The sequence below is a fragment of the Hemitrygon akajei genome, chromosome 2 (genome assembly GCF_048418815.1).
Source record: "Hemitrygon akajei chromosome 2, sHemAka1.3, whole genome shotgun sequence".
Classification (NCBI taxonomy): domain Eukaryota; kingdom Metazoa; phylum Chordata; class Chondrichthyes; order Myliobatiformes; family Dasyatidae; genus Hemitrygon; species Hemitrygon akajei.
Window position 1 is genome coordinate 107,703,304 of NC_133125.1, and position 23,754 is coordinate 107,727,057.

At 42.0% G+C, this 23,754-nt stretch overlaps 1 protein-coding gene across 3 annotated transcripts in view; it reads right to left on the reverse strand.

The window, feature by feature from the left end:
* Positions 1-23,754, reverse strand: part of ptpn4a (protein tyrosine phosphatase non-receptor type 4a) — a 227,768-nt gene that overhangs the window by 23,971 nt on the left and 180,043 nt on the right. For all 3 annotated transcript variants that reach the window (XM_073027041.1, XM_073027032.1, XM_073027025.1), the window contains 6 exons: positions 19,732-19,815; positions 16,295-16,351; positions 14,885-15,041; positions 14,517-14,683; positions 13,365-13,455; positions 2,556-2,617 (listed from right to left, as the gene is read on the reverse strand). In XM_073027041.1, coding sequence (XP_072883142.1) covers positions 2,556-2,617; positions 13,365-13,455; positions 14,517-14,683; positions 14,885-15,041; positions 16,295-16,351; positions 19,732-19,815 — 618 coding nt within the window. The remainder of the gene's footprint in view (positions 1-2,555; positions 2,618-13,364; positions 13,456-14,516; positions 14,684-14,884; positions 15,042-16,294; positions 16,352-19,731; positions 19,816-23,754) is intronic.

The window sequence follows — 23,754 nt, forward strand, 5'->3', positions numbered from 1 at the left end:
TTGCCAATCCAAACTGACTGTGATTGTAAGTGAGGAAATCAGGGATCCAGTTGCATAAGGAGGTACTGAGGCCTAGGACTTGGAGCTTATTGGTTAGTTTTGAGGGGATGAGAGTATTGAATGCTGAGCTGTACTCAATGAACAACATCCTCATATATGCACCTTTGCTATTCAGATATTCCAAGGTTGAATGAAGAGCTAATGAGATGGTGTCGGCTGTGGGCATGTTGTGCCATTCAGCAAAATGGAATGGAACCAGGTCACTTTTCAGGCAGGAGTTGATATATTTCATTACCAACCCCTCAAAACACTTCACCTTTGTGGATATAAGTGCTGCTGGATGATAGCCATTGAGGAAGGTTACTGCATTCTTCTCGGGCACTGGTATAATTGAAGCCTTCTTGAAGAAGGCAGGTACCTCAGACTGCTGACGCAAGAGGTTAAAGATGAGTGAACACTCAGACAGGTACCCTGTCTGGACTGCTTTCCATGGGTTCACCTTCCTGAAGGGTGCTCAAACGCTGGCCAAGTATTTTTGGTACAATTTTGATTACATGCAGTTGCGCCTTGCTGCTGCATTAAAGTTAACACCGCAGAAAGATCACGTGTCCGTGGAACTAGTATCACATTTGCTTGGTATTTTCAGTCTGGAACGGTATGCTTCTCAAACATTGCCATGCACCAGAATAGTAAATACAGGCACACAGAACCCGCAAGTTCACTTGCACTGAACAGGAGTTTCACTTTCCTTCTACCTCTTGCTATGATAATGGTACAAGTCTTAGAAAGCAGCTTATTTTGTTGATTTCTATGTTCCTTTCTACACCTTTAGTTTTCCTTTTGAAATGTTATTTATTAATTCAACATCATTCCATGTAATTTATTTATTTAGCAACGTGGCACAAAGAAGGCCCTTCTGACCCTTCAAGCTGCAATGACCCACAAACTGATTTATCCCTAACCTAATCATGGGACAATTAATCAACCTGATACGTCTTAGGAGGAAACCAGAGGACCTGGAGAAAACCGAAACATTCTAGGAGAGGACGTACAGAGACTTCTAACACAGAACTTCAGAGTTGAACTCTGAACTTCGACATCGCGCTGACTGCTACGCTACTGTGGCGCCCAGTTATAGTTATATTATCTGCATAATTGGGTTTAAAACTGTAACACTCACCTCAAAGCATTTCTGCTCTGCTTTACTTAGCTGATCAACCAAAGCAAATTTTCCTTACTCCCTCAGCAAGTTATTTCTTTGACTTTATTAATTAAAAAGTGCAGGATGATTTGTGGATGTTAAATACATCAATCGGCTCATGCTCCTCCTTTCCTTGAACAGGTGGTCACAGGCAAATCCTCACTTGATAAAGTGAAGCCAACAACACTCAAGAAGCTTACTATATATGCATTAAATGGTTGCCCCTCTAGTTTCAAACATTAAGAAAAATGTTAAAGCTGAAGAGCTTAACATTACAACTGCAAAAGGCAGACAAAAAGTGAAGCTCCTGGTCAGCACAAGTGGAATTGGGGCTTCTGAATGAGAGAAGTTAATATTAGGGTGCATGGCAATGTTCCAGACAGAAAATTCCTAGCAAATTTGATACCAAAGACCTATGACACCTCCCAAAGAAACCAACTCCATGAACATGTGGCCATTCCACACTGTTAATTAAGATAACTCAAGTAGATTGAGTAGACAGATCTCAAACTAACAGATTGCAGTTTCCCTCTCATGGATCAGTATCTTCAGACGTGAAAATATAATCAGGAAATGCAATGATACAAATTCTTATTCCTACACCAAATTAACAGTGTGGCTTACATTCCAAAAGAAACAAATAATGAAGTAGTCCATTACGAGAATGCTTAGGTGAAGTACAAGACATAAATTTAAAAGCAAGTGATACAATATGGAAATGAAGGGCTCACCTCACTGTTAGTGGTCTTCAACAGTCATAACAGATATTTGCTGAATTTACATGTCTACAGGATTGATCCCTGGAGTGCCAATATTTATTGCTTTCCTCCAATTGAACCGGGGAGATAGTAAAGAATCCGCCAATTTAGTGGGCCTGATTTTCTATGAGAATGCCAAACTTCCTGCCATAAGTAACATTAGTGAAGCAGACACCTTCTTATGACATTCAGCAAGTTTCATGGCCACTGAAAGCAGATTTTAAATTCCAGATTTCTTTTATAAGTTGAATTTAAATTCTCCTGTTGTCATGGTAGAATATGGATTCATGTCAATGGATCAACGATCTGATCTGGATTTACTTTGCCTTCTCCATCCATATTTTTTTAAACATTTCAACCCAAACGACTGAAGTGAACCAAAACAACTCATATTATAACAATTGGTTTTATGATTCATGCAGCACTAAGTGGGCAATTACAAAATAAAACTTGGTGGGAAATGCAAAACATTTTTTGGGTAATATTTTGAAAAAAATGCATCATTGTTGATCCATTATCTTTATATTGTACGAAGTTTCTTCAGAAAAGGCTTATTGCTGTAGAGAATAGAATTCCAAAGGACACCTTGTACTCACATTTATATAATTTGCATTGATGTAGTCATCTGTACCCTTTAGAATAACCCGTGTTGCGTCATCTACAAGAAAAGCAATGAGCTTGGTAAATTTGCACAATGGAATATTTAGGCCTAATTCAGATAAAGTGTTCAATATCTAGATTGCCTTTGAATTTCCAAATGTCCTAGGTGGGTGGGGTGGTGGTGGGATTCACTTTAATAGCAGGTGGGATGAGAGATGGGATTCACATTATATTAGATGGGGTGGGGGGATTCACATTATATTAGATGGGGTGGGGGAGGATTCACATTATATTAGATGGGGTGGGGGAGGATTAACATTATATTAGATGGGGGGGAGGATTCACATTATATTAGATGGGGTGGGGGAGGATTCACATTATATTAGATGGGGTGGGGAGGATTCACATTATATTAGATGGGGTGGGGTGGATTCACATTATATTAGATGGGGTGGGGTGGATTCACATTATATTAGATGGGTTGGGGTGGGTTCACATTATATTAGATGGGGTGGGGTGGATTCACATTATATTAGATGGGGTGGGGGTGGATTCACATTATATTAGATGGGTTGGGGTGGATTCACATTATATTAGATGGGGTGGGGTGGATTCACATTATATTAGATGGGGTGGGGAGGGTTCACATTATATTAGATGGGGTGGGGGAGGATTCACATTATATTAGATGGGTTGGGGTGGGTTCACATTATATTAGATGGGGCGGGGGGGTTCACATTGTATTAGATGGGGTGGGGTGGGCGGGTTCACATTATATTAGATGGGGTGGGGTGGGGGAGGATTCACATTATATTAGGTGGGGTGGGGGAGGGTTCACATTATATTAGATGGGGTGGGGTGGGGGAGGGTTCACATTATATTAGGTGGGGTGGGGTGGGTTCACATTATATTAGATGGGGTGGGGGAGGATTAACATTATATTAGATGGGGTGGGGGAGGGTTCACATTATATTAGATGGGGGGGTTGGGTTCACATTATATTAGATGGGGTGGGGTAGGATTCACATTATATTAGATGGGGTGGGGTGGATTCACATTATATTGGATGGGGTGGGGGTGGGTTCAGAATCTATTAGATGGGGTGGGGGTGGATTCACATTCACATTATATTAGATGGGCGGGGGGTGGGTTCACATTATATTAGATGGGGTGGGGGAGGATTCACATTATATTAGATGGGGTGGGGTGGATTCACATTATATTAGATGGGGTGGGGTGGATTCACATTATATTAGATGGGGTGGGGGGGGATTCACATTATATTAGATGGGGTGGGGTGGATTCACATTATATTAGATGGGGTGGGGTGGGGTGGGTTCACATTATATTGGATGGGGTGGGGGTGGGTTCAGAATCTATTAGATGGGGTGGGGGTGGATTCACATTCACATTATATTAGATGGGGTGGGGTGGATTCACATTATATTAGATGGGGTGGGGGGGATTCACATTATATTAGATGGGGTGGGGGAGGGTTCACATTATATTAGATGGGGTGGGGGAGGGTTCACATTATATTAGATGGGGTGGGGTGGGGGGATTCACATTATATTAGATGGGGTGGGGGAGGATTCACATTATATTGGATGGGGTGGGGGTGGGTTCAGAATCTATTAGATGGGGTGGGGGGGATTCACATTATATTAGATGGGGTGGGGGAGGATTCACATTATATTAGATGGGGCGGGGGTGGGTTCACATTGTATTAGATGGGGCGGGGTGGGTTCACATTATATTAGATGGGGTGGGGTGGGGTGGGTTCACATTATATTAGATGGGGTGGGGTGGGGGGATTCACATTATATTAGATGGGGTGGGGGAGGATTCACATTATATTAGATGGGGTGGGGGTGGATTCACATTCATATTATATTAGATGGGGCGGGGGTGGGTTCACATTATACTAGGTGGGGTGGGGGGGTGGGTTCACATTATATTAGATGGGGCGGGGGTGGGTTCACATTATACTAGGTGGGGTGGGGGGGTGGGTTCACATTATATTAGATGGTGCGGGGGGTGGATTCACATTATATTAGATGGGGCGGGGGGAGGATTCACATTATATTAGATGGATGGGGGAGGATTCACATTATATTAGATGGTGCGGGGGAAGGATTCACATTATATTAGATGGGGCGGGGGGAGGATTCACATTATATTAGATGGGTGGGGGTGGGTTCACATTATATTAGATGGGGTGGGGTGGGTTCAGAATATATTAGATGGTGCGGGGGGTGGATTCACATTATATTAGATGGGGCGGGAGGTGGGTTCAGAATCTATTAGATAGGGTGAGGTGTGGTGGGGGGATTCACATTATATTAGATGGGGTGGGGGAGGATTCACATTATATTAGATGGGGTGGGGGTGGATTCACATTCACATTATATTAGATGGTGCGGGGGGTGGATTCACATTATATTAGATGGGGCGGGGGAGGATTCACATTATATTAGATGGGGCGGGGGGAGGATTCACATTATATTAGATGGGGCGGGGGAGGATTCACATTATATTAGATGGGGCGGGGGTGGGTTCACATTGTATTAGATGGGGCGGGGTGGGTTCACATTATATTAGATGGGGTGGGGTGGGGTGGGTTCACATTATATTAGATGGGGTGGGGTGGGGGGATTCACATTATATTAGATGGGGTGGGGTGGATTCACATTCATATTATATTAGATGGGGCGGGGGTGGGTTCACATTATACTAGGTGGGGTGGGGGGGTGGGTTCACATATTAGATGGGGTGGGGGGGTGGGTTCACATTATATTAGATGGTGCGGGGGTGGATTCACATTATATTAGATGGGGCGGGAGGTGGGTTCAGAATCTATTAGATGGGGCGGGGGGGTGGATTCACATTATATTAGATGGGGTGGGGTGGGTTCAGAATATATTAGATGGGGTGGGGTGGGTTCAGAATATATTAGACGGGGTGGGGTGGGTTCAGAATATATTAGACGGGGTGGGGGGTGGGTTCAGAATATATTAGATGGGGCAGGGTAGGTTCAGAATCTATTAGATGGGGCAGGGTGGGTTCACATTATATTAGATGGGGTGGGGGTGGGTTCAGAATCTATTAGATGGGGCGGGGGGTGGATTCACATTATATTAGATGGGGCGGGAGGTGGGTTCAGAATCTATTAGATGGGGCGGGAGGTGGGTTCAGAATCTATTAGATGGGGCGGGGGGTGGATTCACATTATATTAGATGGGGTGGGGTGGGTTCAGAATATATTAGATGGGGTGGGTGTTGGGTTCACATTATATTCGGTGGGGTGGGGGTGGGATTCACATTATATTTGGTGGGGTGGGATACACATTATATTCGGTGGGATGGGGGGATTCACATTATATTAGATGGGGTGGGGGGGATTCACATTATATTAGATGGGGCGGGGGTGGGTTCACATTCACATTATATTAGATGGGGCGGGGGTGGGTTCACATTATATTAGATGGGGTGGGGGAGGATTCACATTATATTAGGTGGGGTGGGGGAGGATTCACATTATATTAGATGGGGCGGGATGGGGGGGGATTCACATTATATTAGATGGGGTGGGGGGATTCACATTATATTAGATGGGGTGGGGGAGGATTCACATTATATTAGATGGGGCGGGGGAGGATTCACATTATATTAGATGGGGCGGGGGTGGGTTCACATTGTATTAGATGGGGTGGGGTGGGGGAGGATTCACATTATATTAGATGGGGTGGGGTGGGGTGGGTTCACATTATATTAGATGGGGTGGGGTGGGGGGATTCACATTATATTAGATGGGGTGGGGTGGGGGGATTCACATTATATTAGATGGGGTGGGGGAGGATTCACATTATATTAGATGGGGTGGGGGTGGATTCACATTCATATTATATTAGATGGGGCGGGGGTGGGTTCACATTATATTAGATGGTGCGGGGGGTGGATTCACATTATATTAGATGGTGCGGGGGAAGGATTCACATTATATTAGATGGGGCGGGGGGAGGATTCACATTATATTAGATGGGGCGGGGGAGGATTCACATTATATTAGATGGTGCGGGGGGTGGATTCACATTATATTAGATGGGGCGGGAGGTGGGTTCAGAATCTATTAGATGGGGTGAGGTGTGGTGGGGGAGGGTTCACATTATATTAGATGGGGCGGGGGGGTGGATTCACATTATATTAGATGGGGCGGGCGTGGGTTCACATTATACTAGGTGGGGTGGGGGGGTGGGTTCACATTATATTAGATGGTGCGGGGGGTGGATTCACATTATATTAGATGGGGCGGGGGGAGGATTCACATTATATTAGATGGATGGGGGAGGATTCACATTATATTAGATGGTGCGGGGGAAGGATTCACATTATATTAGATGGGGCGGGGGGAGGATTCACATTATATTAGATGGGTGGGGGTGGGTTCACATTATATTAGATGGGGTGGGGTGGGTTCAGAATATATTAGATGGGGTGGGGTGGGTTCAGAATATATTAGATGGGGCGGGAGGTGGGTTCAGAATCTATTAGATGGGGTGAGGTGTGGTGGGGGAGGGTTCACATTATATTAGATGGGGCGGGGGGTGGATTCACATTATATTAGATGGGGTGGGGTGGGTTCAGAATATATTAGATGGGGTGGGGTGGGTTCAGAATATATTAGATGGGGTGGGGGGTGAGTTCAGAATATATTAGATGGGGCAGGGTAGGTTCAGAATCTATTAGATGGGGCAGGGTGGGTTCACATTATATTAGATGGGGTGGGGGTGGGTTCAGAATCTATTAGATGGGGCGGGGGGTGGATTCACATTATATTAGATGGGGCGGGAGGTGGGTTCAGAATCTATTAGATGGGGCGGGAGGTGGGTTCAGAATCTATTAGCTGGGGCGGGATGGGTTCACATTATATTAGATGGGGTGGGGTGGGTTCAGAATATATTAGATGGGGCGGGTGTTGGGTTCACATTATATTCGGTGGGGTGGGGGTGGGATTCACATTATATTTGTTGGGGTGGGATACACATTATATTAGATGGGGTGGGGGTGGGATTCACATTATATTCGGTGGGGTGGGGGTGGGATACACATTATATTAGATGGGGTGGGGGTGGGATACACATTATATTTGATGGTGTGGGGGGGGATTCACATTATGTTAAGACAGGAAACAAAATGAAATGAAGTGGGATGAGATACGAGGAAAATGATACTGAATTTGGAAGCGTTGCCTGTCAATTAACAATTCGGTCAAGAGTGACTAACCGAATGAACTTGAACAATACTGACTATCTGCATGGCTGATTTTGGAAGCAAATCACTGACATCATGGATTTTATTGACCTTTAGTAATCTTCACTCCCACCTCATTTCATGCTGGTGCAATGTCACATCCTTCAATAAATGCCTTCGTGCAATAAATCTCACTACTGCCAATAGAATCTCAGGCTGCAGAGGAGCACCAAATACTGTGTGACTGTACTGCATTTCCACCTACAAATAGATGACTTTTGAAGCTGGATGGAGAAATGTGTCAGCAAGAGGCAAGGCAGAAATTGCAGTCTCGCCCATATCGGTAAAGTAACATCAAGCCCACTATATAGAAAAGATTTCAAGAATTCGATAGGAATACCAGATCAAGTGAGCAAGCAAACTAGGGAGGCCAGAATTAGGTAGAATCAGAAGTCGCAATGAACACAGGATGAAATTTTATGATTAAAAATGCAACTTTCATGTTTATCATTTAAAATATTCTCAACGAAATCTCTTCCTGCCAGCTGAGGATTTAACCATATATCAACTGGAGTTTAAGATCAAACTTTCTCTCATCCAATTCCAAATCCGCTGCATCAGTTTTTAATCATGTTTGCTAAATTGCTTGATCTAGTAATTCAGTGAAAATGCAGCGGGGTAATCTTAACAACACACACAAAATGCTGGTGGAACGCAGCAGGCCAGGCAGCATCTAAAGGAGAAGCACTGTCGACGTTTCGGGCCGAGACCCTTCATCGAGGGTAATCTTAACATTGGTTCCAAAAATTAAAATTGTATTAATCCTGTAAAATTTTCATTTCTTTCCAAACTACTAAATTTTCTATTTGGACACCATTTTAAGTGCAGTAACATTGAATGAAATGGAGGTGGATGTATGAAATGAGGGGCAATTGATGGACCATTGGCTGCTATAGTTAACACCGAGGAAGATGGACAAAATTACAATTATTTTATACATTTCCAAAACAGTTATGTAAATAGTGAATTTCAATATAGAAAGTTGCTCAGGTATGATTAAAACAGTGGTAGTCAGAGGGTTAAAACAACCTTCAGAGAATAGAATAAATACTCTTCAAAGCACACACAAAATGTTGGAAGAACGGAGGTCAGGCAGCACCTACGAAAATGAATAAACATTTCAGGCCAAATCCTGATGAAGGCAAAATACCAGCATGACCAGCCAAAAGAATAACACTATTTCTCACTGGTAAAATGTAATAAGTGGTGTGCTACAGAGATCAGTGCTGGGACCTCATAACATGGATAACTTGGATGAAGGCACCATGGTTAATAAATCTGATGGAAAATACCAAGAGAATAAGATTATAAAGGGAGATAGATAAAGTGAAGGGGCAAAAATATATATGAGGAATGCAGTTCAGTCGCTCTTAGAAAGTAGAATCTTCTACCAATTGTTGAGTGTACTGATGCATTCAAGGGACAGCTTAGAGATGGCAGGAAGAGTCTTCTTTGGAAGATAAACACTGCCACAGACCAGTTAAATTGAAAGATCAGTTTAAGCACCAGAAATTCCATGAATATAGAAACATAATAAGAGGCAATCCCATTTGCTCTAAGAAATGACTTGTAATGCATTTTTGGATGAAGTACTGAAAAAAATCTTGCTGAGACGTAACAAAATCGTACCTTATCTGTAAAGTGACATGTCACTGGAACAAATATTTCTGAGTAATTTCTAATTTAAGTACTTGTTCTAAGAATGACTTTACTTTGTTTACGCTTTCCTTGCATTAGTGCTGTGTTCAGCAAGTTTTTGAGATTTGTTGATGTGTTGCAGAACACATATGCAAAGATTGGTTGACTGGCAGAAGGCAAACAATGAGAATAAAGGAAGCTTTTCTGGGGTGACAAGTGGTGTTCCATGGGGGTCAGTGTTGTGTCCCTACTTTTCCTATTATACATTAAGGATGACAAAATTGATGGCTTTGTGACCAAAGATAGGTGGAGGGGCAGGTAGTCTCGAGGAAGCAGGGAGGCTGCAGACGAATTTGGACAGGTTAGGGTGATGGGCAGATGGAATACAGTGTGGGGAAATGTATCATCATGCTCTTTAGTAAAAGGAATAAAGGCATATACTTTTTCAGAAATCGGAGGTACAAAGAGACTTGGGAGTCCAGTGAGGGATTACCTTAGGGTTAACTTGCAGGTTGACTCAATCTACATTTGTGAGCAGATTAGGGCCCCTTATCTAAGAAAGGATGTGCTGACATTGGAGAGTCCAGAGGAGGTTTACCAGAATGATCACAGGAATGAAAGGGCTAATGTATGAGGAGCATTTAATGCTCTGGGCCTATACTCACTGGAGTTAAAAAGAATGGACCGAAAAGCTTGAACATATAGACATTAAAAAGAGGATGTGCTGGAGCTTTTGGAAAGCATCAAGTTGAGTAAGTCACCAGGACTGCACGAGATATACCCCAGGCTACTGTGGGAGGCAAGGGAGGAGATTGCTGAGCCTCTGGCAATGATCTTTACATCATCAATGGGGACGGGAGAGGTTCCAGAGGATTGGAGGGTTGCAGATATTGCTCCCTTATTCAAGAAAGGGAATAGAGATAGCCCAGGAAATTATAGACCAGTGAGCCTTACTTCAGTGGTTGGTAAGTTGATAGAGAAGATCCTGAGAGTCAGGATTTATAAACATTTGGAGAGGCATAATATGATTAGGAATAGTTAGCATGGCTTTGTCAAGGGCAGGTCGTGCCTTACGAGCCTGACTGAATTTTTTGAGGAGGTGAGTAAACATATTGATGAAGGTAGAGCAGTAAATGTAGTGTTTATGGATTTCAGCAAGGCATTTGATAAGGTCCCCCATGCAAGGCTTACTGAGAAAGTAAGGAGGCATGGGATCCAAGGGGACATTGATTTGTGGATCCAGAATTGGCTTGCCCACAGAAGGCCAAGAGTGGTTGTTGATGGGTCATATTCCGTATGGAGGCCGGTAACCAGTGGTGTGCCTCGGGGATCTGTTCTGGGACTCCTTCTCTTCATGATTTTTATAAATGACCTGGATGAAGTGGTGTCAAGTCACTTTTTATTGTCATTTCGACCATAACTGCTGGTACAGTACACAGTAAAAATGAGACAATGTTTTTCAGGACAATGGTGTTACATGACACAGTACAAAAACTAGACTGAACTACGTAAAAAAAAACACAGTAAAAAAACTACACTAGACTACAGACCTACCCAGGACTGCATAAAGTGCACAAAACAGTGCAGGCATTACAATAAATAATAAACAAGATAACAGGGCAGTAAGGTGTCAGTCCAGGCTCTGGGTATTGAGCAGTCTGATAGCTTGGGGGAAGAAACTGTTACATAGTCTGGTCGTGAGAGCCCGAATGCTTTGGTGCCTTTTTCCAGATGGCAGGGGGAAGAAGAGTTTGTACGAAGGGTGCGTGGGGTCCCTCATAATGCTGTTTGCTTTGCGGATGCAGCGTGTAATGCTCTCAATACAACCCCTGTAGAATGTGATGAGGATGGGGGTTGGGAGATAGACTTTCCTCAGCCTTCGCAGAAAGTGGAGACGCTGCTGGGCTTTCTTTGCTATGGAGCTGGTGTTGAGGGACCAGGTGAGATTCTCCGCCAGGTGAACACCAAGTAATTTGGTGATCTTAACGATCTCTACCGAGAAGCCGTCGATGTTCAGCAGGGAGTGGTCGCTCCGTGCCCTCCTGAAGTCAACAATCAACACTTTTGTTTTGTTCACATTCAGAGACAGTTTGTTGGCTCTGCACCAATCCATTAGCCACTGCACCTCCTCTCTGTAAGCTGACTCATTGTTCTTGCTGATGAGACCCACCATGGTCATGTCATCGGCGAACTTGATGATGTGGTTCGAGCTGTGTGTTGCAGCACAGTCGTGGGTCAGCAGAGTGAACAGCAGTGGACTGAGCACGCAACCCTGGGGCCCCCCCATGCTCAGTGTGATGGTGTTGGAGATGCTGCCTCGGATCCGAAGAGGAGGGATGGGTTAGTAAATCTGCTGATGACACAATGGTTGGGGGTGTTGTGTATAGTGTGGAGGGCTGTCAGAGGTTATCGCGGGACATCGATAGGTGCAAAACTGGGCTGATAAGTGGCAGATGGAGCTCAACCCAGAGAAGTGTGAGGTGGTTCATTTTGGTAGGTCAAATATGATGACAGAATATAGTATTAATAGTATAGTATATATAGAATATAGTATAGTACTCTTGGCAGTGTGGAGGATCAGAGGGATCTTGGGGTCCAAGTCCATAGGACACTCAAAGCAGCTGCGCAGGTTGATCATGTGGTTAAGACGGCATATGGTACACTGGCCTTCATTAGCTGTGGGATTAAATTTAAGCACCGAGAGGTAACATTGCAGCTTTATAGGACCCTGGTCAGACCCCACAGAGGACTGTGCTCTGTTCTGGTAACCTCACTAAAGGAAGGAAATGGAAACTATAGAAAGGGTGCAGAGGAGATTTACAAGGATGTTTGTTGCCTGGATTGGGGAGCATGCCCTATGAGAATAGGTTGAGTGAACTCGGCCTTTTCTCCTTGCAGTGATGGTGGATGAGAGGTGACCGGATAGAGGTGTACAAGATGATGAGAGGCATTAATCATGTGGAGAGTCAGAGGCTTGTTCCCTAGGGCTGAAATGGCCAACACAAGAGGGCACCGTTTTAAGGTGTTTGGAAGTAGGCACAGAGGAGATATCGGGGCAAGTTGTTTTTACACAGAGGGTGGTGAGTGAATGGAATGGACTGCCAGCAACAGTGGTGGAGGTGGATTCGATAAGGTCTTTTAAGAGACTCCTGGATAGGTACATGGAGCTTAGAAAAATAGAGGGCTGTGGGCAACCCTAGGTAATTTCTAAAATAAGTACATATTCAGTACAACATCATGGGCTGAAGGGCCTGTATTGTGCTGTAGGTTTTCTATGTTTCTAACGGCAGGGGGGGGGGGGGGGGGGGAAGAAAAGAGTCTTATTGAAATCTATCAAGCTTTGAAGTACATATATCAAGTGGATGTGGATAGGATGTTTCCCATGGTAGGAGAGTCTATAACCAGAGGACCAGAGGGCACAGTTTCACAGCTTCAGGGTAGAAGGGCAGCCCTTTAGAACAGAAATGAGAAGGAATTTCTTCAGCCAAAAGGCGATGAATCTATCAGATGTCTGTGGAGGCAAAGTCATTCGATATATTGATCTACTTAAATCAGAGTTTAATAAGTTCTCGATTAGTCAGGGTGTCAAAGGGCTATGGGGAGAAAGCAGGAGAGTGGGGTTCAGCAGGAAAATAAATCAGCCACGATCAAATGGTAGCAGATTTGAAAGGCTGGATGACCTAATTCTGCTCCTACATCTTATTACAGATGTCCATTGTCTTCCTTAAAGATGATTAGAATAAAAATAACTGTTCATGATGAAGAATAAAACACTTCTCTGTTGTGAGATCTTGTTGATTCTAAGTTCCTTGCATAGAGCAAGGCCACATTGCCATAACATTAAAGCCTTTACTTACAAGGTGAGATGTCTCTGTATCTGTTTTTGGAAATATTGTGAGGTAACTTGGCACATGCCATCGTCATACCAGGCTTTTTTCTATACAGTTGCTAAGAGAAAAAAAGAACAGTTTTATCTTCAATGATGATATAGAAATATAACAGGCTAGACAAAAACAATCAAAATAAACCTATGCAACGCTTATTGTTCCATAGTTTTATTGACAATGCATACAAGGAGCTATTTGCACTTTAAATGGCTACAGATTTGGTAAATATTTCAGTGAATTCAACTGGACGATCAGCATTTGAAGTCATTGGCTCAACTTATTCGATCCCCCAGTACCATTAGCCAGAAATTGCTTTTAAATCCTGACTAGGGTTTGCTTTGCTTCTTGATCCTTTTCTAAACTACACAAGCACTGCATTTCCTGAGATGATTTAATAAATTGGACATTACTTCCTTTTCTTGTCTGGCCAGACAGATATTAAAGATGCCACAGCACTTGGAAATTGTTGTACATTATGCAATCAACTTCTTATAGCTATATAGCTTCCTATAGGCAGCACGGTAGCACAACACTTTACAGTACAGGTGATCTGGATTCAATTCCTGCCACTGTCTGTAAAGAGTATGTATGTTCTCCCTGTGACCATGGGGTTTCCTCCAGATACCTCAGTTACCTCCCACAGTCCAAAGATGTGCCTATTAGTGGGTTAATTGATCATTATGAATTGTCCTCTGATTAGGCTAGAGTTAAATCGGTTGTTGAGTCGTGTGGATTGAAGAGCCTATTCTGTGCCGTATCGCAGTAAAACAAAAAAAAATCAACATATAGAGTGTGTAGTGTGTACCATTACACCAGATGCAAATAGTCTTTATTTCCAAAATTGTTGGATCGTTGGACATTGGTGGGGGGGGGGGGGGAAGGAGGAGGGCAGGGAGTTGCTACCCCAATGACTGAAGGGTTATGAAAGAGCAGTCAATTAATTGGTTAACTAGCACCAACAGTTTAAATGACTTCCTATTAATCTTCAATTAGCAATCACCATACCTTGTAACATCTTCAGAGATTGCTGTGTTATGTGCACATGTGGGAGACTACTTTTATAAGTTCAAAAAGATCGATTTAAGTAAATTGAATACACTTTCATAATGAAAAGGTTCTTACATCAAACTGTGCAAGAATCGTTCCAGTCTCCAAACCATCCCGTAAATGTATCATCGACTCTCTTAAGGCATCGTCATCCTGGTGTGTTACATCCAAAAGTGACTTCTCAGGAATATACTGAAAATCGGGTTCACTTTCTGCCTTCTCTTCCACAACATCATAAACAGCTGAAAGGATAAATTTCACACCATCACCGACTACACTTGTGCATAATGACAAAAACTTAACTTGACTGGACCAATATACTATTTGGGGAAATATTAGTTCAGAAGGCTTCAGTCAAACAAGCTAAATATTCAAATCTGTTGAGCTTGAACAAGCTTCAATTTGCAACTAACAAAGCTTCAGTTTCGAAGTTCCAAACTTACCATTTGGCCGAACGAGTAATAAAAGTTCTTCGGAGCGTATCTCACAGCTTGCTTTGATGAAAGCGACAACCTGATCATGAGTGTATTCTGATATATCCCTGCCATTGATCAGTACAACCTGATCACCCTCATTCAGCCGTGGAACACAAGTGTCAGCCTACATATCGAGATAAAACAAGATAATAAAACATTCATAGCTATTTGAATGGGCTGCACAGTTAGTGCAACGCTTTACACCATCAGTGATCCGGCTTCAATTCCTGCCACTGCTTATTAAGACGTTCTCCCCACGATTGCATGAGTTTCTTCTGGGTGCTCTGGTTTCCTCTCACACTCCAATTTATGGGTTAGTTATGTTGATGCTGGAAGCATGCTGACACTTGCAAGCTGCCTCCAGCGCCTCCTTGGACTCAAGATAAACATGTAACAAATAAAACTAAACTTTTTATCTTTGTTTAGGGCAGTTAAAATTGCTATATTTGCTAGAATCTTAAAAAGTTCTATGCATGTCAAGGAAAATAAATTATTATTCTCTTTATATTTCAGAGATTAAGTGGAATTTTAATTTAACATTTCCTCAGTTAGTGCTGGACAACAAGACTCATCTGAATATTGCAGTGCAATAGTGTAAATAAAAGAGCTTCCTTAAAACATTTCATTTGTTTCTTAACCCACCAAAAGTCAGATTCTCAAGGACTGAATCTGACATTCTGTGAAAAATACTAAATTAATGCTTTAATCTCATTTTTGGCACATGGACACTGTTGGCAATTCTGGCATTTATTGTCAATCTTCAATTATTGCTAAACAAAAGAGACAGCCATCAAGTCAAGTCACTTTTACTGTAATTTTGACCATAACTGCTGGTACAGTACATAGTAAAAATGAGACAACGTTTTTCAGAACCATCGGGTTACATGACACAGTACAAAAACTAGACTGAACTACATAAAAAACACAGAAAAAAACCCCACACTAGACTACAGACCTACCCAGAACTGCATAAAGTGCACAAAACAGTGCAGGCATTACAATAAATAATAAACAGGACAATAGAGCAGTAAGGTGTCAGTCCAGGCTCTGGATATTGAGGAGTCTGATAGCTTGGGGGAAGAAACTGTTACATAGTTACATATACAACCAGGAGTCGTACACAGACTTAGAAGAGGCAAAGATATAGATTTCCATCCTTGAATGACAAAGGAGGTGGGCTTTTATGATAATAGATTCACTGGTATGAATCTTGATAACTTTTTATTCCAGATTTTCAGTTAAATTGAATTATCCTACTTCCAAGGCAGGAGTCAAACTTGTGCATTGAGATCAGAGGGCCAGGCTTCTGAATGCTGGTGTAACTGAATCACATAACCAAATACTATTTCAGATAAATCTTTATACACAGTTACTTACTGGTGTTCCAGGAGCCACTCTTGATACAATGACTGGCATTTTCTGATCAATGCCTCCCTATAAAAAAAGGAATAATATCAAATACGAATGAAAACTGAATTTTCATTATGAGCAGCTTAGCACAATGAGATAGCACATAATGCCAACAACCAATTAAAACACAAAGTAAACCAAATCTCTATAAAGCCCTACAAAGATCCCACATCCTAATAAACTACTGACCTGTAACTATGCTGGACATTTTTAATTTATGCCGCAAAACAAAGGATATCACAGAGAAAGCCAGTTTTGCATAAGTATGAGAGTATAAGAGATAGAGCCGAATTAAGCCATTTGGCCCAATGAATCTGCTCTCCCATTCCATCATAGCCTCTTCAATCCCATTCCCCCCCATAACCTTTGACACACTTACAGAGAACCTATTGACTACCAAATTAAATATGACTTGGCCTCTATAGCCGCCTGTGCAATGAATTGCACAAATTCTCCACCCTTTAACTAAGAACTTCCTCCTCGTCTCTATTCTAAATGTACGTCCCTCTATTCTGAGGCTCTCCCCTCTGCTCCTAGACTGTCCCACTATAGGAAACATCCTTAAGACATAGGAGCAGAATTAAGTCATTCAGCCCAACGAGTCTGCTGGGCCATTCCATTATGGCTGATCCTGGATCCCACTCAAGCCCACACACCTGCCTTCTCACCATATCCTTTGATGCCCTGACCAATCAGGAAGCCATCAACTTCTGCCTTAAATATACACATGGACTTGACCTCCACTGCAGTCTGCAGCAGAGCATTCAACAGATTCACTACTCACTGGCTAAAAAAAAAACAATTCTCCTTACCTCTGTTCTAAAGGATCGCCCTTTTGAGGCTGTGCCCTCTTAGTTCTGGATGCCCCCACCATACGAAACATCCTTTCCACATCCACCCTATCTAGTCCTTTTAACATTCGGTATGTTTCAAAGAGATCCCCCCACATTCTTCTAAATTCCAGTTAGTACAGGACCAAAGCTGCCAAAAGCTCCTCAAAACTGTTGACAATACTCCAAGTGTGGCCTGACTGGTGTCTTATAAAGGTTCAGCATTATCTCCTTGCTTCTATATTCTATTCACCTTGAAATAAATGTCAACATTGCACTTGCCTTCTTTACCACAGACTCAACCTGCAAATTAACCTTCTGGGAGTCTTGCACGAGGTCTCCCAAGTCCCTCTGCACCTCTGATATTTGAACCATTTAGATAATAGTCTTCACTATTGTACCTTTTACCAAAATGCATTATCGTACATTTCCCAACACTGTATTCCATCTGCTCTCTTTTTGCCCATTCTTCCAATTTGCCTAAGTCCTGGCACAATCACATTGCTTCCTCAGTTCTACCTACCCCTCCACCCATCTTCTTATCATCTGCAAACTTTGCCACAAAACTATCAATTCCTTATCCAAATCATTGACAAACAATGCAAAAAGTAGCGGTCCCAATACTGACACCTGAGGAATACCACTAGTCACTGGCAGCCAACCAGAGAAGGTCCCTTTTATTCCCACTTGCTGTCTCCTGCCTGTCAGCCATTCTTGCTATCCATGCCAGCATTTTTCCTGTAACACCATACGATTTTATCTTGTTTAAGCAGACTTACATGTGGAATCTTATCAAACACCTTCTGAAAATCCAAGTAAATTACATCCACTGCCTCTCCTTTGTCCACCCAGCTTGTTATTTCCTCACAGAACTCTAACAGATTTGTCAGGCTAGATTTCCCTTTACAGAAACCATGCTGACTTTGACTTCCTTTATCATTAGTCTCCAAGTACCTCGAAACCTCATCCTTAATATGAGACTCCAACACTTTCCCAACTACTGATGTTAATTGGCCTACAATTTCCTTTCTTTTGCTTCCTCCCATCTTAAAAAGTGGAGTGACATTTGCAATCTTCCAAGTGATTCTTGAAAGATCATGGCCTTTATCATCCATTATCTCTTCAGCAACCTCTCTCAGGACTCTGAGATATTGTCCACCTGGTCCAGGTGACTTATGCACCTTAAAACCTTCAAGTTTGTCTAGAACCTTTTCTTTCGTAATTGCAATAGCACTCACTCTTGCTCCCTGACACTCATGGACCTCCAACACACTGCTAGTGTCTTCCACAGTGAAGACAGATCCAAAGTATCCATTAAGTTCATCTGACATTTCTTTTCCCCCCCATTACTACCTCACCAGCATCATTTTCCAGTGGTCCAAAATTAATGTTCAACTCCCTTTTACTCTTTATACAACTGAAAAAGCTTTTGGTATCCTGCTTTATATTACTGGCTGGTCTGCCCTCATATTTCATCTTTTTTCTTCTTATAGCTTTTTTAAAGTTGCCTTTTGTTGGATTTTAAAAGCTTTCCAAGCACCCAACTTCCCACTCACTTTTGCTACCTTATAAGCCCTTTCCTTGGCTTTTATGCAGTCAGCCATAGTTGCCTACCCCTACCATTTGAGAACTTCTTCCCCTTTGGACATTCCTATCCTGCACTTTGTGAACTATTCCCAGAAACTTCAGCCAGCTCTGCTCTGCACATCCTCTCCACATCCACTCTGCCTTGGGCCTTACAATATTCTATAGGGCTCAATGAGATCCCCCTCATTCTTTAAAACTCCAGAGTGCCAAACGCATCTCACATGTTAACCCTTTCATTTCCAGGACTATTTTCGTGAACCTCCTCTGGATCCTCTCCAATGCCAGCACACTCTTTGTTAGATAAAGGGCCCCAAACTGCTTACAATACTCCAAGTGAGACCTTATAAAACTTCAACATTACATTCTTCTTTTTATATCCTAGTGCCCTCAAAATGGATGCGAACATTGCATTTGCCTTCCTCTCTATCGACTCAACCTGCAAGTTAACCTTCAGGGAATCCTGCATGAGGATTCTCATCTCCCCTTGCACCTCTGATTTCTGAATTTTCTCTCCATTTAGAAAATAATCTACGCTATTCAACCAAAGTCCACGTCTTCATCTTCTGGACCAGCCTACCATATGGGACCATGTCAAATTCCCCACCACCAATTTACAAATCACTGGCTGGTGATCATCTTGCTTTATCTCTGCTGCTCTCCTTGAATAAAATGGTTAATATTTGTAATCCTTGGTAATCCAGTATCTCACACACAGTGAACAAAGATGCAAAAATGTTCATTAAGGCCCAAGCAATCTGGTTAATGCTTCCCTGCATGCACCTTCCTTTTTAATAATCTTCCAACAGGATCAAAGATATTTACCAGAGTTTGCTAATCAGCTTAAACTGCCTTTCAACCAAATGGACTTTTCAGTAGTATTTTTTCTTGTACATGATGAACTGATTTGCAAATATTTCCCATTTTTCCTACAGAAAAATTATTTAAAAATAATTGAGGCATATTGTTTGTTAATACAATGTGTCCTACCTTAACATTGAAACCAAATCTCCCATTCTCATCCGCTTTCATTCTTATTAGAACTAGATTGTCATGAGGAACAATACCATTCGGCTGTAGAAAAGAAGGCAAAAGGCAAAATGTTACAAAATTAAGAAATAATGGCAGAACATTCATCTTTGGAGATAAATTACGGACAAATTCAGGCCTAAACCCAAATGAGGGTTGAGGAGGGACATTGAAAATCTGGTTGAATGGTGCCATTGCACTCAATGTCAACAAAACCAAAAAGATGATTATAAATAACATGGGGAGGTCAATGAGCTAGAACAAATGAGAGAATCAGGGGTGGAGAGGGTCATTATCCTTAAATTCCTCGGTGTTATTATTTCTGAGGATCTGTCCTGGGACGAGTAGGTAAATGCCATTACAAAGAATTGGAGGCAGTGCCTTTACTTTCTTTGAAGTTTGAGCAGATCTGGCATATCATCTTTGACGAACTTCTAAAGCCACAAAGTGGAGGGTATGTTGACAGGTTACATCACGGTCTGGTATAAAAACACCAATGCCCAAGAATGGAATGTCCTACAGAAAGTGGTGGATGCAGTCCAGCCCACCATAGGAAAAACCTTCGCCATCATTTAGCAAAGAGCACAGCCACAAGAAAGCAGTATCCATCAAGGACCCCATCACCCAGGCCATCTGAAAGGAGGTACAAGAGCCTCAGGTCCCACACCACCAGATTCAGTAACAGCTATTACCCCTCAACCATCAGGCTCCTGAACCAGCGTGGAAAACCTCACCTCAACTCTGAACTGATTCCAAAACCCATGAACTTAATTTGAAGTACTCTACAACTCATTTTTTCAGTATTATTTACTTAGTATCTTTGTATCTGCAGTTTCATCCAATGCCAAACAAGTCTTTATGTGCATTTTTCCATTGATTCTATGCCCTACTGTGAATGCCTGCAAGAAAGTGTACCTCAGTGTAGTATATGGTGATATATATGTACTTTGATAATAAATTGACTTTGAACTGAAGTACAATTTAAGACTCAGGATCCTCTATCTCCTTCAGTAAAACAGAATGAAAGGAATACTCTTGTTCAGTTACACTTTTAGAGTCACAGAATCAGAGCCGTATAGTATGGAGGTAGACCCTTCAGTCCAACTTGCCCATATGCAGGCATTTGGCCTATATCCTTCAAAAATTTCTTATCCATGTACATATATAGATGTGATTTAAACATACAGGCTTTTAAAAGGCACAAAGATAACAATTTTTATGATTTTCCTTTTGATCTTGAGTTTAGTTTGCTGATTTCTGTGGTAATCCCGACTATAGATATTAATTCAATTTTTAAACGAAAAGTCAGATAACATCAATAAATAGAACACACATTTATGTGTATACAGTTTTGCAAAGGGCAGCTATTTGAAATTCCAGTAACTATTCTGTATCAGGATGCTGACCGATTTGGAGCCTTAAGATGCCAAAATATACAATCTCTCTTTGCATTGCATTCTTTTGTTTCAAGTGAAAACAAAAGAAAGAGCATGATATATTTAAGATCAAATATTATTTAATAGCATTTAGAACATCTGAAAGATTATGGTACATAGCTATTTTCAGTTCTACACAACTGCATTTTGAAGTGTCCTTGATGTACTAGACCATGGCATGCACATTGACTAACTGTACCAAGACTTTCAAAGAACCTGGGGTACTTTGCATGCTTGTTATTTTCCTTCGATTTATCATCCCTTTATATCGCTGAACACAGTATTTAATCCACAAAAAACATTTACATTAAGACTAGAAGGTCCGTTTCCACTGGTTTGTGTGGTTAAATCGGATACATTCTTATCAGAATTTTCATTCTGGTATGCACTATGACCTAAGTCAGTACATGCTATAATCGAGGTTGTTTGCAGATGTATATCATTTCCTACCATCAGAAATCGAATTAATCCTGCGAATTATGACAGTCTTAAATTCACATGCATGATGCCAAATGCAATCTTCCATAAAATATAAAAACAAAATACAAGGTCAATTTTAATACAGATGTGCAATAACAGCACAAAACACTACAGAAACAAGTTTTCAGTTTAATCATTCAAATATAATAAACACCTTTTGTGATCAGTTTAAATGCATTATTTTAAAATAAGACGACAAAGTCAAAGCAGGAAAAGGCCTTTTTAGCTGCTTGTTATTTGCATTGTTAAGTGAAATCATGAATCACATTTCATAACACTTCCTTCCTGTACTAATTCCATTTCCATAATTCTTTTAATATCTAGGGAACTATTGATCTCTCCCTGGCATATATACTCAGTGACCAACTCTCCATAGGTCTGTTTGGAAAAAGATTGGATTAAACATTGGCTTTATCCAAGTAAGTTACACACTAGCTTCATGGAAGAAGCCAGAGTGCGGTAGTAGATGGCTGCCACACTGATTAGAGGCCTGTGACTAGTGGTGTGCCACAGGGATCAGTGCTGGGTCCATTGTTGTTTGACATTTATATCAATGATCTGGATGATAATGTGATTAACTGGATCAGCAAACTTGCAGATGACACCAAGACTGGGGGGTGCAGTGGATAGTGAGGAAGGTCATCATGGCTTGCAGTGGGATCTTGACCAGCTGGAAAAATGGGCTGAAAAATGGCAGATGGAATTTAATACAGACAAGTCTGAAGTTCTGCACTTCAGTAGGACCAACCAGGGTAGATCTTACATAGTGAGCAGTAGGGAGCGTGGTAGAACAGAGGGAGCTGGGAATATAGATCCATAATTCCTAAAAAGTAGTGTTATGCCTGCAGCCCCCTCCTTTGTGAGAATCACAAGATCACTATTGGGTTGGGTCAGGGGACCCAGGAAATGAGAGAGAGACGTGAAGAATGCCTCGTTCCCCGGCGATGTAAAGCTACGGGGCATGGCCATTGTCTCTTGGAGACACATTTGTGGATTGAAATACTATACTACGTGAATGCCCTCAGGCAAAGTGGGCTGAGTGAGAAAGAGATTGCATCACCCCAACCTGATTGACATCTTCGACCCTGTGAGTCAGGATAAAAGAGGGTCTGTAGAAACAGCCCCTTCAGACGCACCAGAAGAAACTCTAGCGCTCCCGTAATAGCGGGAAGCCATTTGAAGGAGGCCACGTGCGTTCAGTCCCGTTGCCTGGGATTGGTGGCTGGTACCACGGAAAACGGTTTTTAACTAACAATGGGGAAATCAACTCCCCCGACTCAATGGATTGGCATCGTAAAAGACCTGGGCAAGTTTAAATCGTCTCTCTTAAACCCAAAGAGCTGCAGCTTGAATGACAGTGACTTTTATATTTCCATCGGACAATACATTATCCCCTAGACAATGATAGAGCTATTTCTTATTGATTATTATTATACCCGCGCTTTTAGAGTTATGTATGCACTGATATTATTTGGTGTCTTTTTATCAATAAATACTGTTAAAAATAGTACCATCAGACTTCAATGGACCTCTCTATCTTTGCTGGTAAGTGACCCAGTTACAGGGTATGTAACAGTAGCATCACAGGTAGATAGTCATAAAGAAAGCTTTTGGCACAATGGCATTCATAAACCAAAATACTGAGTACAAGAGTTGGATGTTGTTATGTTTAAGTTGTACAAGACATTGGTGAGTCTTAATTTGGAGTATTGTGTGCAATTTTGGTTACCTACCTACAGGAAAGATGAAAATAAGATTGAAAGTTGAAAGTGCAAAGAAAAAAAAACCAAGGATGTTGTCAGGACTTGACGACTTGAGTTACAGGGAAAGGTTGAATAGGTTAGGACTTTATTCCCTAGAATGTAGAAGATTGAGGGGAGATTTTATAGAGATATACAAAATTATGAAGAGTATAGACAGGGTAAATGCAAGCAGGCTTTTTCCACTGAGGTTGGGCAAGACTCCAACTAGAGGTCATGGGTTAAGAGTGAAAGGTGAGAAGCTTAAGGGGAACATGAGGGAGGACGGTGAGAGCGTGGAATGAGCTGCCTGTGGAAATGGTGCACGT